We start from the raw sequence: 12,885 nt of genomic DNA, 5'->3' as shown, positions 1-12,885 counted from the left end.
ACAGGCATGCGCCACCATGCCAGGCTAATTTTTTGTATTTGTAGTAGAGACAAGGTTTCACCATGTTGGCCAGGCTGGTCTCGAAGTCCTGACCTCAGGTGATCCACCCACCTCGGCCTCCCAAAGTTGTGGGATTACAGGCGTGAGCCACTGCACCTGGTGGAGTGCTGCCATCTTTACTAAATTTTAAGATGTCCTCAGTTCTTTTTAAGGACTGCCCTGATCTATAATAAGGAGAGAGAGAGGGACAAGGGGAAGGAGAAACTTATTTGCCACATGGGCATCAGTCAGTGGCTTCACTAGATTGGATTCTACTCTCTAAGCATGCCCTTGAAATGGTTCTTTGGCCTTTGTAATTTTAATTCATTTTTAAAATCTAATTAATACATTTATATAATATGTAACTTGAAAATTAAGAAAGAAGAGGCAGTGAAAACTCTCTTTTTTCTCCTGTTTTTAAGATAACCAGGTCCAAAAATATATTTTTAACTCATGACATTGAAAAATCAATAACAAAAATTCTTAGTATATTCCAGGTTTTGAGTTAGATATGTTGCATAGTTTATTTCAAATAATTTCACAATTCTTTAGTTCCATCAGTATTTATTGAGCATCTATTATGTGTCAAGCATTCAGCTCTGGTGATATGACAGTGAATGAGTGAAACAGAAAACAAAACAAAACAAAACAAAACTGCTCCCATGGTGCATATGTTCTAGTGTAATCATATAAAGTTTATATTACTATAACCACTTCAGTGATGAGGAAGCTGAGGCTTAACCCAGTATAGAAACTGAAGTCATAAAACTTATGTGGCAGAGCTAGGATCAGTGTAGACCAGATTTATCAAAAACTAAAATGTGTGTTCTTCCTAACACTATCTACTGAAAATAACTAAATGCTACACAGACTTACTCTGTGGAATGCATGATAGTTTTCTTATTGTTTATTTAAAATACATATTGATGTTCTGAGACAAGATCATTTTGCTGAGGATGACCCTAAGGCTCAGAAAGGACAGAAACAGAATGACCCATGTTGGTATGACTCTGAAGCCCATGCTCTCCCCCTGTGCTGTCTTGCCTTAGGTGTCTCTGGGCTGATTCTGATGATCAATGCTGTCTTTGTCTTTCTTCATCTGATCCTGTCACCTCCGCTCACATTGGACAATTCACTTTGAGTGTGAAAGCTGATATAAGATGTAGGAATATCTTCCAGTCTTCCTGTCTATGATAGTTTCAAATTTTGTATTATAGCACAAAGTTTCAGCTATTATGTTCCAATTGTTATAATTAATTATTCCTGTTCTTTGACTCTTGCACAACATCCATGTGGAAATGCTAGAAATGTGACCTTCTCTGCATTCCACAAAAATGCTTCACCTAATGCCATCTGCAACTGTGATGAGAGGAATCTTATTAGAAGGCCATGGCTTTAAAAGGAAAAAGGATACTCTGGGCTAAGCGATGCCTGGATACCTTTTCCTCGTATTACAGAAGCTTCTTTCTCAGAGTTGCTTCATGTCTCCTGTTTTTAAAACGTTATCTTATCTGAATTAGCAGTAGTCTTTTTAAAAACTATATGCAGTGACTCACTGCTGCTTTGCTATTGAGAGTTGTATTGCACCCTCTTAGAGACTTCATTTGCAAGAAAATTGTCTAATTTAATCCTTACAATAGCCCAGTTATTAATAGGCAGGAAATGGATTGGGATCTCTTTTTAATTTAAGATAACTAAAAATAAGAGAGAGTTGTTTCTTATCCAAGATCTTGGATAAGTTGTTTCTTATCCAAGATCTCGAGGAATTTGCAGAACAGGACCTAAAACTCAAGTTTTTATACTTCTAGTCTAGTGTTCTCTCTAGTAAGACTAGAATGTAGCTTACTTCCCCATTTAAAGGCCTCTCTACTTTAAGATTCACTAATTTCATAACACATGCATCAGTTAGCATATTGCTACGTAACAAACAGTCCAAAACTCTGCAGCTTAAAACAGTAAGCATGAATTATTGCTCACAAGTCTGTAAGTCAGATATGTGGCTCTGCCAATCTTGGCTCGGCCCCCTTGGTCTCTCTGATCTTGACTAGAGGTCAGCAGGCTGATGGTTGATCCAGGATATCTTCAGTTCGGACACTGAGGCCCTTTACATCATCCCTCATCCTCCAGCAAGCTGCCCTGGCTTAGTCACATGGTGGTGATAAGGTCAAAAGAGGGAGAATGGAAGTACACAGGCCTCTTAAGGTCCGGACTGGGAACTGACACACCATCACTTCCATTGCATTATGTTGGCCAATGCCAGTCATAAGGCCAGCCCCAGTTTAAGGGGAGGGGATATTACTACAATTTTTGATGGGAAGAGCTATGACATCACATTACAAATGATGTGGATCCAAGGAGAGGGGGAAATTGAGGCTGCTTTGTTCTTACCATCTCTTTTTCTGAGAAGAATGAAATTCATAGAAGGCAAGCAATGTATCTGGGGTGTCCCACAGAAGATGTGATAGGATGAGGACCAGTTAAATGGATCAGGAGATAGAAATCTGAAGAATCCAAAGGGTTAACAAAACATCAACACAACTGTCTGTTTTAATCACATGCCCACTCTTGGCACGCAGTTGCTTTTCCTTGCTGTTCCTTTACTCTTGGTAAAGAGTCCTCTAGAGGACCCTTCCAAAGTCCTCACTTTACAAGATGTAACAGCTTCTAAAGTGTGCATAATCAGGACAGGTTTCAAAGTTTTACTGCAAATTTGTATTTACTTTTCCTCTTTTAAATGTTTCCTGTTTGATCCATCAAAGCAGGAAGCAACTTCATGAAATACATGAACCCAGTTCCTCTCTTTCCAGTTAAAATCTTTAGATTCTAGGAGATAGGGCTGGAAAGAACTTTGCCAAAGATGTAGGTCAGTTCTCTCATTTTACTACTGAGGTAACTGGCCTGTTTGGTTAGTGATCGTTTGTGGAAGCAGCAGGGATGGGAGCCAAGTTTCCCTTCTTCCAGGCCAAAGTTTGACACTTAACAGTCCTAGTTTTCATGCTTTTAAAAGCAAATTCATACTTGCCATTACATTGGGATCCTTGCCTAGCCATGCAACATAGGAGAGAATTTATTTCATGTATTTGGCAAATGAGATAAGTTTAGCTTTGCGAGAATGAATGGTTTACTAATAGTCACACAGTTGGTTACTGATGAAGCCAGTTCTTTAATCCTGGTTCCTGACTTGCTAGGTCCAGTTTGCCATGATATATGGATTCTTTTAGGAGAATCTTGGGTATATTTACAACAAACTGATTTGGTATCATTTTAACCTGTTGCTAATTGTACTAGTTGTGATGGATAAAGAGATAAAGGTGAGGGGAACAGAGTTAGACACACACTGGTGGGAAACACAGGCACAGATAATATAATAATGACATAACCATGAAGCACGTTTGCCTTTACTAAGCACTTTTGCATATATGATCTAACTTTATTTCCTTAACAACCTGTTACAGACAGAGGACAAAACTTAGGCATGCATACATTTCCAAGAATATTAAATTACATGGGAAAATATAAAGCAGTAAAAGCAGCATATAGAATTGACTACAGGGAATCATATTTGTTATGATGCACAAATAATCTCCACAAGGACAATGAGGAAATATGTTAAAATGTTGACAATGGTTTTGTCTAGATTATGGGATTACAAACATTTTATGGTTTTGTCTTTATACTTTTCTTTGTCATGCTTTTTTAAATTATTGCTGTGAATATGTATTACTTAGGGAGAAAGTAAGCTATTAAAAATGCACACAATAGAGATGGCGGTAGTGACTTGTGTGGGGTAATGTAGCCCAAGTGGGGCGAGGAGGACATTCACACAGGGGAGGGGGTGGTGGAAGCTGAGAGCTGGTCTCAGAGCACAAATGGTAGGAGGTGGAATCTGCACAGGGTGGCTGTGGCAGTGATGAGGGGTAAGTTATATACAAGGGATACTGATCCAATAAATAAATATATTGAGGATAATGAGAGGAAGTTGCAAATAAAGAAAGGGAGAAAATCAAACTTTGTGGTGTTGGATTGGAATCTGATGTAATCTATAATGAACTCAGATTTTCAATAGATGAGTCAATAAATATAGAAATGTAGATGTAAATATGGGGGGGTGTGTGTGTATATGTATACACACACGCATATATATAATGTATACACACACAGTTTTGGACACATACCCACATTATATACATACATATATTCCTTAGCTCTGGCCACTGATATGAGCGAGGGGCAACAACATCTGGAGCGCAATGAGCGTGCCTAATGCCCAGATCTTGATTTCTACATGTTATTATCCACTAAAAGAAACCAGGACTTTTGGGAAAAATGGCTGATTCCAGGGCTGGGGAAGGGAAAGTATAAGATCAACCTGGAATAGATTGCTGTGCCAAAAGTCAGGAAATGACAGCTTGAATGGACGTCTAATGGTCAAATCTGGAATATTTTGAGCATCAGAACAAGTAATGATAGTAACAGATTATAACCCTTTGAATAAAAACAGGAATCCCTGGAATCCAACTGATATCAATAAATGAGTGAATAAATAAATGGGGAGGGGAGCAAGCATTTCCTTTAGTAGAGTGCTAACTAATAAATGTGGAAGAAATGACAGAATTTTAAAAATCACAATTTGGTAGCTATCAGCAATTAATAATATGGTCAAGAAATAGCAATGGAAGAGAGTGGATCACAGTTTAATGAGAATGGTTTGTTGACATAGTTTCAAAGTACTTATTAGTTACAGAGAAAAAGAATAATTTTACCAGAGAATTTGGCAGACACCACCTTAATCAAGTGATTACCAATAATGTCACACATCAAAATTGTACAGCACTTGCTAGGATAAAATGAGAAGAACACAGTATCACTTTGGTGATATTCCTACCAAAACTGCAAAACTTCACAGCCTGAATCCAATCATGAGACAGCATAAGAGGCATTTACAAAACAACTACTGGTCTGTAATCTTTAAAAAGGCCAGTGCCATGAAAGTTGTATAAAGAGTGAGGACTTATTCCAGACTGAAGGACTAAGGTGACATGACAGCTAAATGTAGACCGTGATCCTATACTGGCTGTACTGGACCCTTTTCTAATGAAGGACGTTGGGACAGCTGGTAACCCTGAATGGGACCTCAGGAGAAGATGTTGGCCATTCATCAGTGTTAATTTCCTGGCTTGGATGGTTGCATTTTGATTATGTTGGAGAATGTCCTTCTTTTTAGAAAATACATACTGAAGATTTCATGGGTAATGTAGGCAATGTACTCCCAAACAATTCAGGAGAGCCAGGTTCTTTGTCTTATCTCTCCAAGTTTTTTGTACATTTGAAATTATTTCAGAATAAAAGGTACATTATGGAAAGTATCACAGTAAAGAATTGTAATATACAGAAAGCTGTTTGAGTAATGCTACCACCCAAAAGATTTTCTTTAAAGGTCATCTTTTAAATTGTGTTCTTCTGTTTGTTGAGAATTAACCAGATCTAGTTAACAATAAGCAATTGTACAGCTATGTTTATTATTACCTAGGTGACATGTTAAAATACTTTGTTTTGAGGTATAAATTATTAAATTATTTGGCCTATTTGGATTCAGCATGTAGCTCACACAGTATATAAAGTTCTCATCTTAAACACGTATTCATTTTCACTAATATGCACACGTACATTTTCACTGATGCCTAGAGAGGTTAATTTGCCCCAGTCGCGTGGCTAAGAGGTAGGAGAAGCTGAATTGAATCTCTGTCCTTCTGCCTCCAGTTCATCCACACATAACAGGGAGTGGGATGAGGTCAGGACGGTGTTAGGTATCAGCTGTGGAGACCAGGACTCAGCCTTGGGCCACACTGTAGAAGAAATGCCTGCAAAGGGAAAGGGCCACTGTGCATAAAAAGAACCATGGAAGGACGAAGGCCAAAGCAGTCACAATATAGAGGGCCACCCGTGCCAGTAGGTCCCCATGATTAAGGACAAAAAGTGGCACAGGGAAAAGATGACTTATACCTTAGGAACTCTGCTCTGACATTTAATACCTTATATTTTCAACAATTTTTTTAGGGATTGAAAAAGTTAACATATTTGGTTGTTTTTGTTGTCTTTTTTTTTGTCATGTTTGTTAAATTCTTTTTTTAAAGCTCTTAGGCTAAACACCCCCTTTCTAGGTCAGCCCACGCCTTCCACGTCTATGGTCCTACACCCTGCAACTTCACCCTGGAAGCTCGCATGCCAGACCCTTGACGGCATTTGACTTTGTGTTCCTGGACTTCTGCTTTCTATGCATTGATGAACCCAAGTGGTTGTCAGACTTCAATAAGCTGCTGGCCATAACACCCTGGGGCCTACAGACCCTTCCTCTGCTCCAGGTTTTTGGGATATGATTGAGGACATCTATCTCTGCTAGGCACAAATGCCACCTGAGAAGATAACCCATCTTTTGATTTTGTCTTACAGGAAAGCGGGCATGCCTCGGAGAACAGTTGGCCAGGACTGAGCTGTTTATTTTCTTCACTTCCCTTGTGCAAAAATTTACCTTCAGGCCCCCAAACAATGAGAAGCTGAGCCTGAAGTTTAGAATGGGCATCACTGTTTCCCCAGTCAGTCACCAGCTCTGCGCTGTTCCTCGGGTGTGATTTTGCTAAGAAAGAAAGGGGCTTTTTAATGATTGCCATTCTAACTGGTGTGAGATGGTATCTCATTGTGGTTTTGATTTGCATTTCTCTGATGGCAAGTGATAATGAGCATTTTTTTCATGTGTCTACTGGCTGCATAAATGTCTTCTTTTGAGAAGTGTCTGTTCATACGCTTTGCCCACATTTTGATGGGGTCATTTGCTTTTTTCTTGTAAATTTGTTTGAGCTCTTTGTAGGATCTGGATAGTAGCCCTTTGTCAGATAAGTAGATTGCAAAAATTTTCTCCCATTCTGTAGGTTGCCTGTTCACTCTGACGGTAGTTTCTTTTGCTGTGCAGAAGCTCTTTAGTTTAATTAGATCCCATTGTCAATTTTGGCTTTTGTTGCTGTTGCTTTTGGTGTTTTAGACATGAAGTCCTTGCCCATGCCGATGTTCTGAATGGTATTGCCTAGGTTTTCTTCTAGAGTTTTTATAGTTTTCGGTCTAACATTTAAGTCTCTAATATATCTTTAATTAATTTTTGTATAAGTTGTAAGGAAGGGATCCAGTTTCAGCTTTCTACATATGGCTAGCCAGTTTTCCCAGCACCATTTATTAAATAGGGAATCCTTTCCCCATTTCTTGTTTCTCTCAGGTTTGTCAAAGATCAGATGGCTGTAGATGTGTGGTATTATTTCTGAGGGCTCTGTTCTGTTCCATTGGTCTATATCTCTGTTTTGGTACAGCACCATGCTGTTTTGGTTACTGTAGCCTTGTAAATATAGTTTGAAGTCAGGTAGCATGATGCCTCCAACTTTGTTCCCTTGGCTTAGGATTGCCTTGGCAATGCGGGCTATTTTTTGGTTCCATATGAACTTTAAAGTAGTTTTTTCCAATTCTGTGAAGAAAGCCATTGGTAGCTTAATGGGGATGGCATTGAATCTGTAAATTACCTTGGGCAATATGGCCATTTTCACGATATTGATTCTTCCTCTCCGTGAGCATGGAATGTTCTTCCATTTGTTTGTGTCCTCTTTTATTTCACTGAGCAGATTAAGAAGTCAGGAAACAACAGGTACTGGAGAGGATGTGGAGAAATAAGAAAACTTTTATACTGTTGGTGGGACTGTAAACTAGTTCAACGATTGTGGAAGACAGTGTGGTGATTCCTCAAGGATCTAGAACTAGAAATACCATTTGACCTAGCCATCCCATTACTGGGTATATACACAAAAGATTATAAATCATGCTGCTCTAAAGACACATGCATACATATGTTTATTGTGGCACTATTCACAATAGCAAAGACTTGGAACCAACCCAAATGTCCATCCGTGACAGACTGGATTAAAAAGATGTGGCACATATACACCATGGAATACTATACAGTCATAAAAAAGGATGAGTTCATGTTCTTTTTAGGGACACAGATGCAGCTGGAAACCATCATTCTCAGCAAACTATCGCAAGAACAGAAAACCAAACACTGCATGTTCTCACTCATAGGTGGGAATTGAACAATAAGAACACTTGGACACAGGAAGGGGAACATCACACACCGGGGCCTGTCGTAGGATGGGAGGAGTGGGGAGGGATAGCATTAGGAGATATACCTAATGTAAATGATGAGTTAATGGGTGCAGCACACCAACATGGCACATGTATACGTACATAACAAACCTGCACGTTGTGCACATGTACCCTAGAACTTAAAGTATAATAAAAAGGAAGAAAGAGAAAAAAGAAAGAAAGAAAGAGGAGGAGGAGGAGGAGGGAAGGAAGGGAGGGAAAGGAAAGAAAGAAAGAGAAAGAAAGAAAGAGAGAAAGAGAGAAGAAAGAAAGAGAAAGAAAGAAAGAAAGAAGAAAGAAGAAAGAGAAAGAAAGAAAGAAAGAGAAAGAAAGAAAGAAAGAAAGAAAGAAGAAAGAAAGAAAGAAAGAAGAAAGAAAGAAAGAAAGAAAGAGAAAGAAAGAAAGAAAGAAAGAGAGAGAGAGAGAAAGGGGCAAGGAAAGTAAGAAGACATGGCATGTGTTTTGAAGCCACTGATGCCTGCTCAGGTGTAATGGGACAAAATGAAAGTGACTTTGAGGAACGATCAGAGGAATTTGACTCAGAAAAAACTAGATCCAAATCCCAGCTCTACTGTCTCCTCCAAATTAGCCTTGGGAAAATCATTTACATGCTAAATAATTTACCTTTTTATCTGGGAGATGAAAAGAGGATAATGATTCCTTCCATAAAGAAAGTTCTTGTAAGAATCAAAAGAAATGGTGAGCTTTAAGTGGTTTGTAAACCATGAGGCACGTCATAAAAGTTCTATCTGTAGTGTGCCTCCTTCCTGCTTCCTCTGTGAGATATGTATTTGCTTCTGACCTGTTGAGAAGCTGAGGTCAAAGTGGTGCAAAATAGTTGATAAGAGTTAAAAGTGGGCCCTAGGAGCAGTCACGGAAGTGAGCTATGAAGTCTCCCCAATTTGGTAGTACCGTTCATGCTTTATTTTGTTTCTGTCTCTAACTGATCCTTTGATAAGTCAGCAGGGCAGGTTTTATTCCTCATTTAGAGACAGGGAAAGCAAGTGTCATTGAAACAGTTTCTGTGGTTTACATAAGCACACACCCAGGGCCAAGTGGGATGTGACCACAATTAACCAACCTGGGAAACAGGTTTCAGGAGCAAATGTGGAAATATTTTTCATCCTTAACGATACCTTCTTGCCTTTAATCCTCCATCAGACACTTATTCCTATGTTGTTTCACACTGGCTTTAACAATGGTGGGTGTGATCTTCTCTTGCAATTAAGATTGTAAGGTTTTTGTGGCTAATATTACCAGCCTAAACTCCCTGTGCCCTGTTTTGTTATTGTGGTGGTAGTTGTTGTTGTTTGAGATGGAGTCTTGCTCTGTTGCCCAGGCTGGAGTGCAGTGATATGATCTCGGCTCTCTGCAACCTCTGCTTCCTGGGTTCAAGTGATTTACCTGCCTCAGCTTCCCTAGTAGCTGTGATTACAGGTGCATGCCACCATGACTCGCTAATTTTTGTATTTTTAGTACAGATGGGGTTTTGCCATGTTGGCCAGGCTGGTCTAGAACTCTTGACTCAAGTCCACCCACCTCGGCTTCCCAAAGTGCTGGGATTACAGGTGTGAGTCACTGTACCCGGCCGACGTTGGTATTTTATAGCAGGGAAACAGAAATGCCAAAATCCTGCTCACTCTTTCTATGTGTGGCTGCTGAAGGAAGATAAGGATTATAAAGCAGAAGGCCAGGTAACACTGATAGTACATGAAGTTTTGACCCCAATACCAATGCAAACAAATGAACTCCCTGGGAACCTGGGCTAAGCCTTATAAAAAGATCATTTTTCCTAAGGTGGTGTCTTAGTCTGTTTTCTGTTGCTATAACAGAATACCTGAGACTGGATATTTATAAAGAAAAGGAGTTTATTTGTCTCACATTTCTGTAGGGTGGGATGTCCAAGGGCATTGTGGCAGCTTCTAGTGAGGGCTTCCATACTGTGTCATCATATAGCAGTAAAGCAGAAGGACAAGCAGGTGGATGCAAAAGACAGAAAGCAGGAGGTGCCAGGCTCACTTTTATATCAGCCCACTCTCACGACAATGAACCCACTCCCATAACAATGACATCCATCCATTCATGAGGCCATGCTCTCATAACCCAGTCTCCTTCCATTAGGCCCCACGTTCCAACACTGCAGCATATGCACCGAGTTTCAAAATGCGTTTTGGAGAGGACAAACATCAAAACCACAGCAAGTTGTTAGACCTAAGTAATTAAATAGCTTAAAAGAAAATGGGCCATGAAATCACAGGGCTCTTCCTTCCTGTTGCTTGGGATTCAGAGAAAAGCCAATTAAATTGATGCTGTGAGAAAGGGAAACAGAAAAGGATGGGAGGAATATTTGACTGCTGCTAAGCTAGCTGGGGAGCCAAGAAAAGGGTATGTCTGGACGACATGGTTGGGTTTTTAATGTGTAGGAGGGGGCTTTGATCTTTTCCTAGTAAAAGAAAAATGGAGGTGAGAGCCCCACCTATGTGCATTTTTTTTTTTTTTTTTTTTGTAACCCACCAGAAATTTGCATCTCTAGAAAACAGGCCAAGTGGTATTCTGAGAATAAAACCAATCAAATCAGGCTTTGAGCTTGAACTTCTCAAACATCCAGGACTTCCATTTTTCACCAATCAGATCACCCAAGTAGGAGACTCAAATGGACACTGGCCAAAATACATTGTGTGTCTCACTTTCCTCATTTGTAAAATGAAGGACTTTGTTGAAGTCATCTCTGAGTTCCATTTCTACTCTGCTGTGCATCTTCTGTGACTCTAGATGGGCAGTACACACCTGTTACTTGGGGAAATAAGTGTAAAAATACTGGGAACTCATCCTGACCTGATAAATGCAATGGGACCCTGGGCCAAATAGGATGTGAGCACAATTAATCAGAAACCATGGGGAACAGACGACTGTGAGTAACTGAAGAAAATATCTCTTTTTTCTCAAAGCTCGTGGAGAGGCTCTAAAATATGAGCCCCCGTTTTGTCCAAACACTTCCTGTCCCACACAAATATTTTGTTCTATATGCACTCTTCTAACTCTCTTTTTCTTCCATCTATTTTGGAAGCTCCAGGGCCCCTGACCCCCTTGTCTTTTGTCAGTGCCTGATGACACATGGTGTGCAAGCAATATAACATGATCTGTGGTATCATAGATGAGGCATGGATTTACCAAAAGGCACCCAGGCTGTGGATCTTCTCTCTACCGCTCTCCTACAAAGAGATGCAGACACATGCATGCTGCCATATAAATTTAAAAGCAGGTTGGAGGTTGAGGGACTTATAGCAGAGGAGGAGCAGGACACATAGGATACCCTGAGTTGTTAGGAAAGTGTGCCTGAGTCAGGCGTAGTGGGGCTGCATGCACCCAGGAGAGGTCCAGGAGGGGGACTGACCTCATAGTGCCTGATATGGTTTGACCATGTCCCCACTCAAATCTCATCTTGAGTTTTAGCTCCCATAAATCCTATGTGTTGTGGGAGGAGCCCAGTGGGAGGTAACTGAATCATGGGGGCAGGTCTTTCCCATGCTACTCTCATGATAAGAATAAGTCTCAGGAGATCTGATGGGTTTATAAAGGGGAGTTTCCTGCACATGTTCTCTTCTCTTGCCTGCTGCCGTGTGAGATGTGCATTTCACTTTCCACCATGATTGTGAGGCTTCCCCAGTCCTGTGGAACTGTGTGAGTCCTTTAAACCTCTTCTTTTATAAATTGCCCGTTCTCAGGAATGTCTTTGTCAGCAATGTGAAAAGGGACTAATACAGAAAATTGGTGCCAGTAGAGTGGGGCGCTGCTGAAAAAATACCTGAAAATGTGGATGTAAATTTCGAACTAGGTAACAGGCAGATGTTGAAATGGTTTGGAGGGCTCAGAAGACAGGAAAATGTGGGACAGTTTGAAACCTTCTAGAGGCTTGTTGAATGACTTTGACCAAAATGCTAATAATGATATGGACAATGAAATCCAGGCTGAGGTGGTCTCAGATGGAGATGAGGAACTTGTTTGGAACTGGAGCAAAGGTTATGTTTTAGCAACGAGACGGGCAGCATTTTGCCCCTGCCGTAGAGAGTTGTGGAACTTTGAACTTGAGAGAGATGATTCAGGATATCTGGCAGAAGAATATTTCTAAGCAGCAAAGCATTCAAGATGTGACTTGAGTGCTGTTACAGGCATTCAGTTTTATAAGGGAAGCAGAGCATAGAAGTTTGGAAAATTTCCAGTCTAACAACGTGACAGAAATGAACATCCCATGTTCTAAGGAGAAATTCAACTGACTGCAGAAATTTGCGTAAGTAAAAAGGGAGCTGACAATGGGAAAAATGTCTTTAGGGACTGTCAGAGGTCTTCACAGCAGTCCCTCCCATTACAGGCCTGGAGACCTAGGAAGAAAAGATGGTTTTGTGGGCTGGGCCCAGGCTCCCTCTGCTGTGTGCAGCCTGGGGACTTGGTGCCCTGAATTCCAGCTGCTGCAGGCATGACTGAAAGGGGCCAAGGTACAGCTCAGGTCATAGCTTCAGAGAGTGCAAGCCACAAATCTTGGCAGCTTCCACATGGAGTTGAGCCTGTGGGTGCACAGAAGTCAAGAACTGAGGTTTGGTAACCTCTGCCTAGATTTCAGAGGATGTATGGAAATACCTGGATGCCCAGGCAGAAGTTTGCTGCAGAAGT

The 12,885-nt window shown here is 40.5% G+C and overlaps 1 protein-coding gene across 1 annotated transcript in view; it reads left to right on the top strand.

Moving 5' to 3' along the window:
• The window catches only part of LOC117091994 (cytochrome P450 2J2), a 32,241-nt gene extending 25,478 nt beyond the window's left edge, over positions 1-6,763 (top strand). The window contains exon 9 of the mRNA XM_033225075.1: positions 6,490-6,763. Within this exon, the coding sequence (XP_033080966.1) occupies positions 6,490-6,668 (179 nt within the window). The 3' untranslated portion in view covers positions 6,669-6,763. The remainder of the gene's footprint in view (positions 1-6,489) is intronic.
• The last annotated feature ends 6,122 nt before the right edge of the window (positions 6,764-12,885 follow it).

Source organism: Trachypithecus francoisi, unplaced genomic scaffold (assembly GCF_009764315.1).
Source record: "Trachypithecus francoisi isolate TF-2019V2 unplaced genomic scaffold, Tfra_2.0 Lachesis_group12, whole genome shotgun sequence".
Lineage (NCBI taxonomy): Eukaryota > Metazoa > Chordata > Mammalia > Primates > Cercopithecidae > Trachypithecus > Trachypithecus francoisi.
The sequence above is the reverse complement of the archived record's forward strand: the minus strand, read 5'-3'. Positions and strand labels throughout refer to the sequence as shown.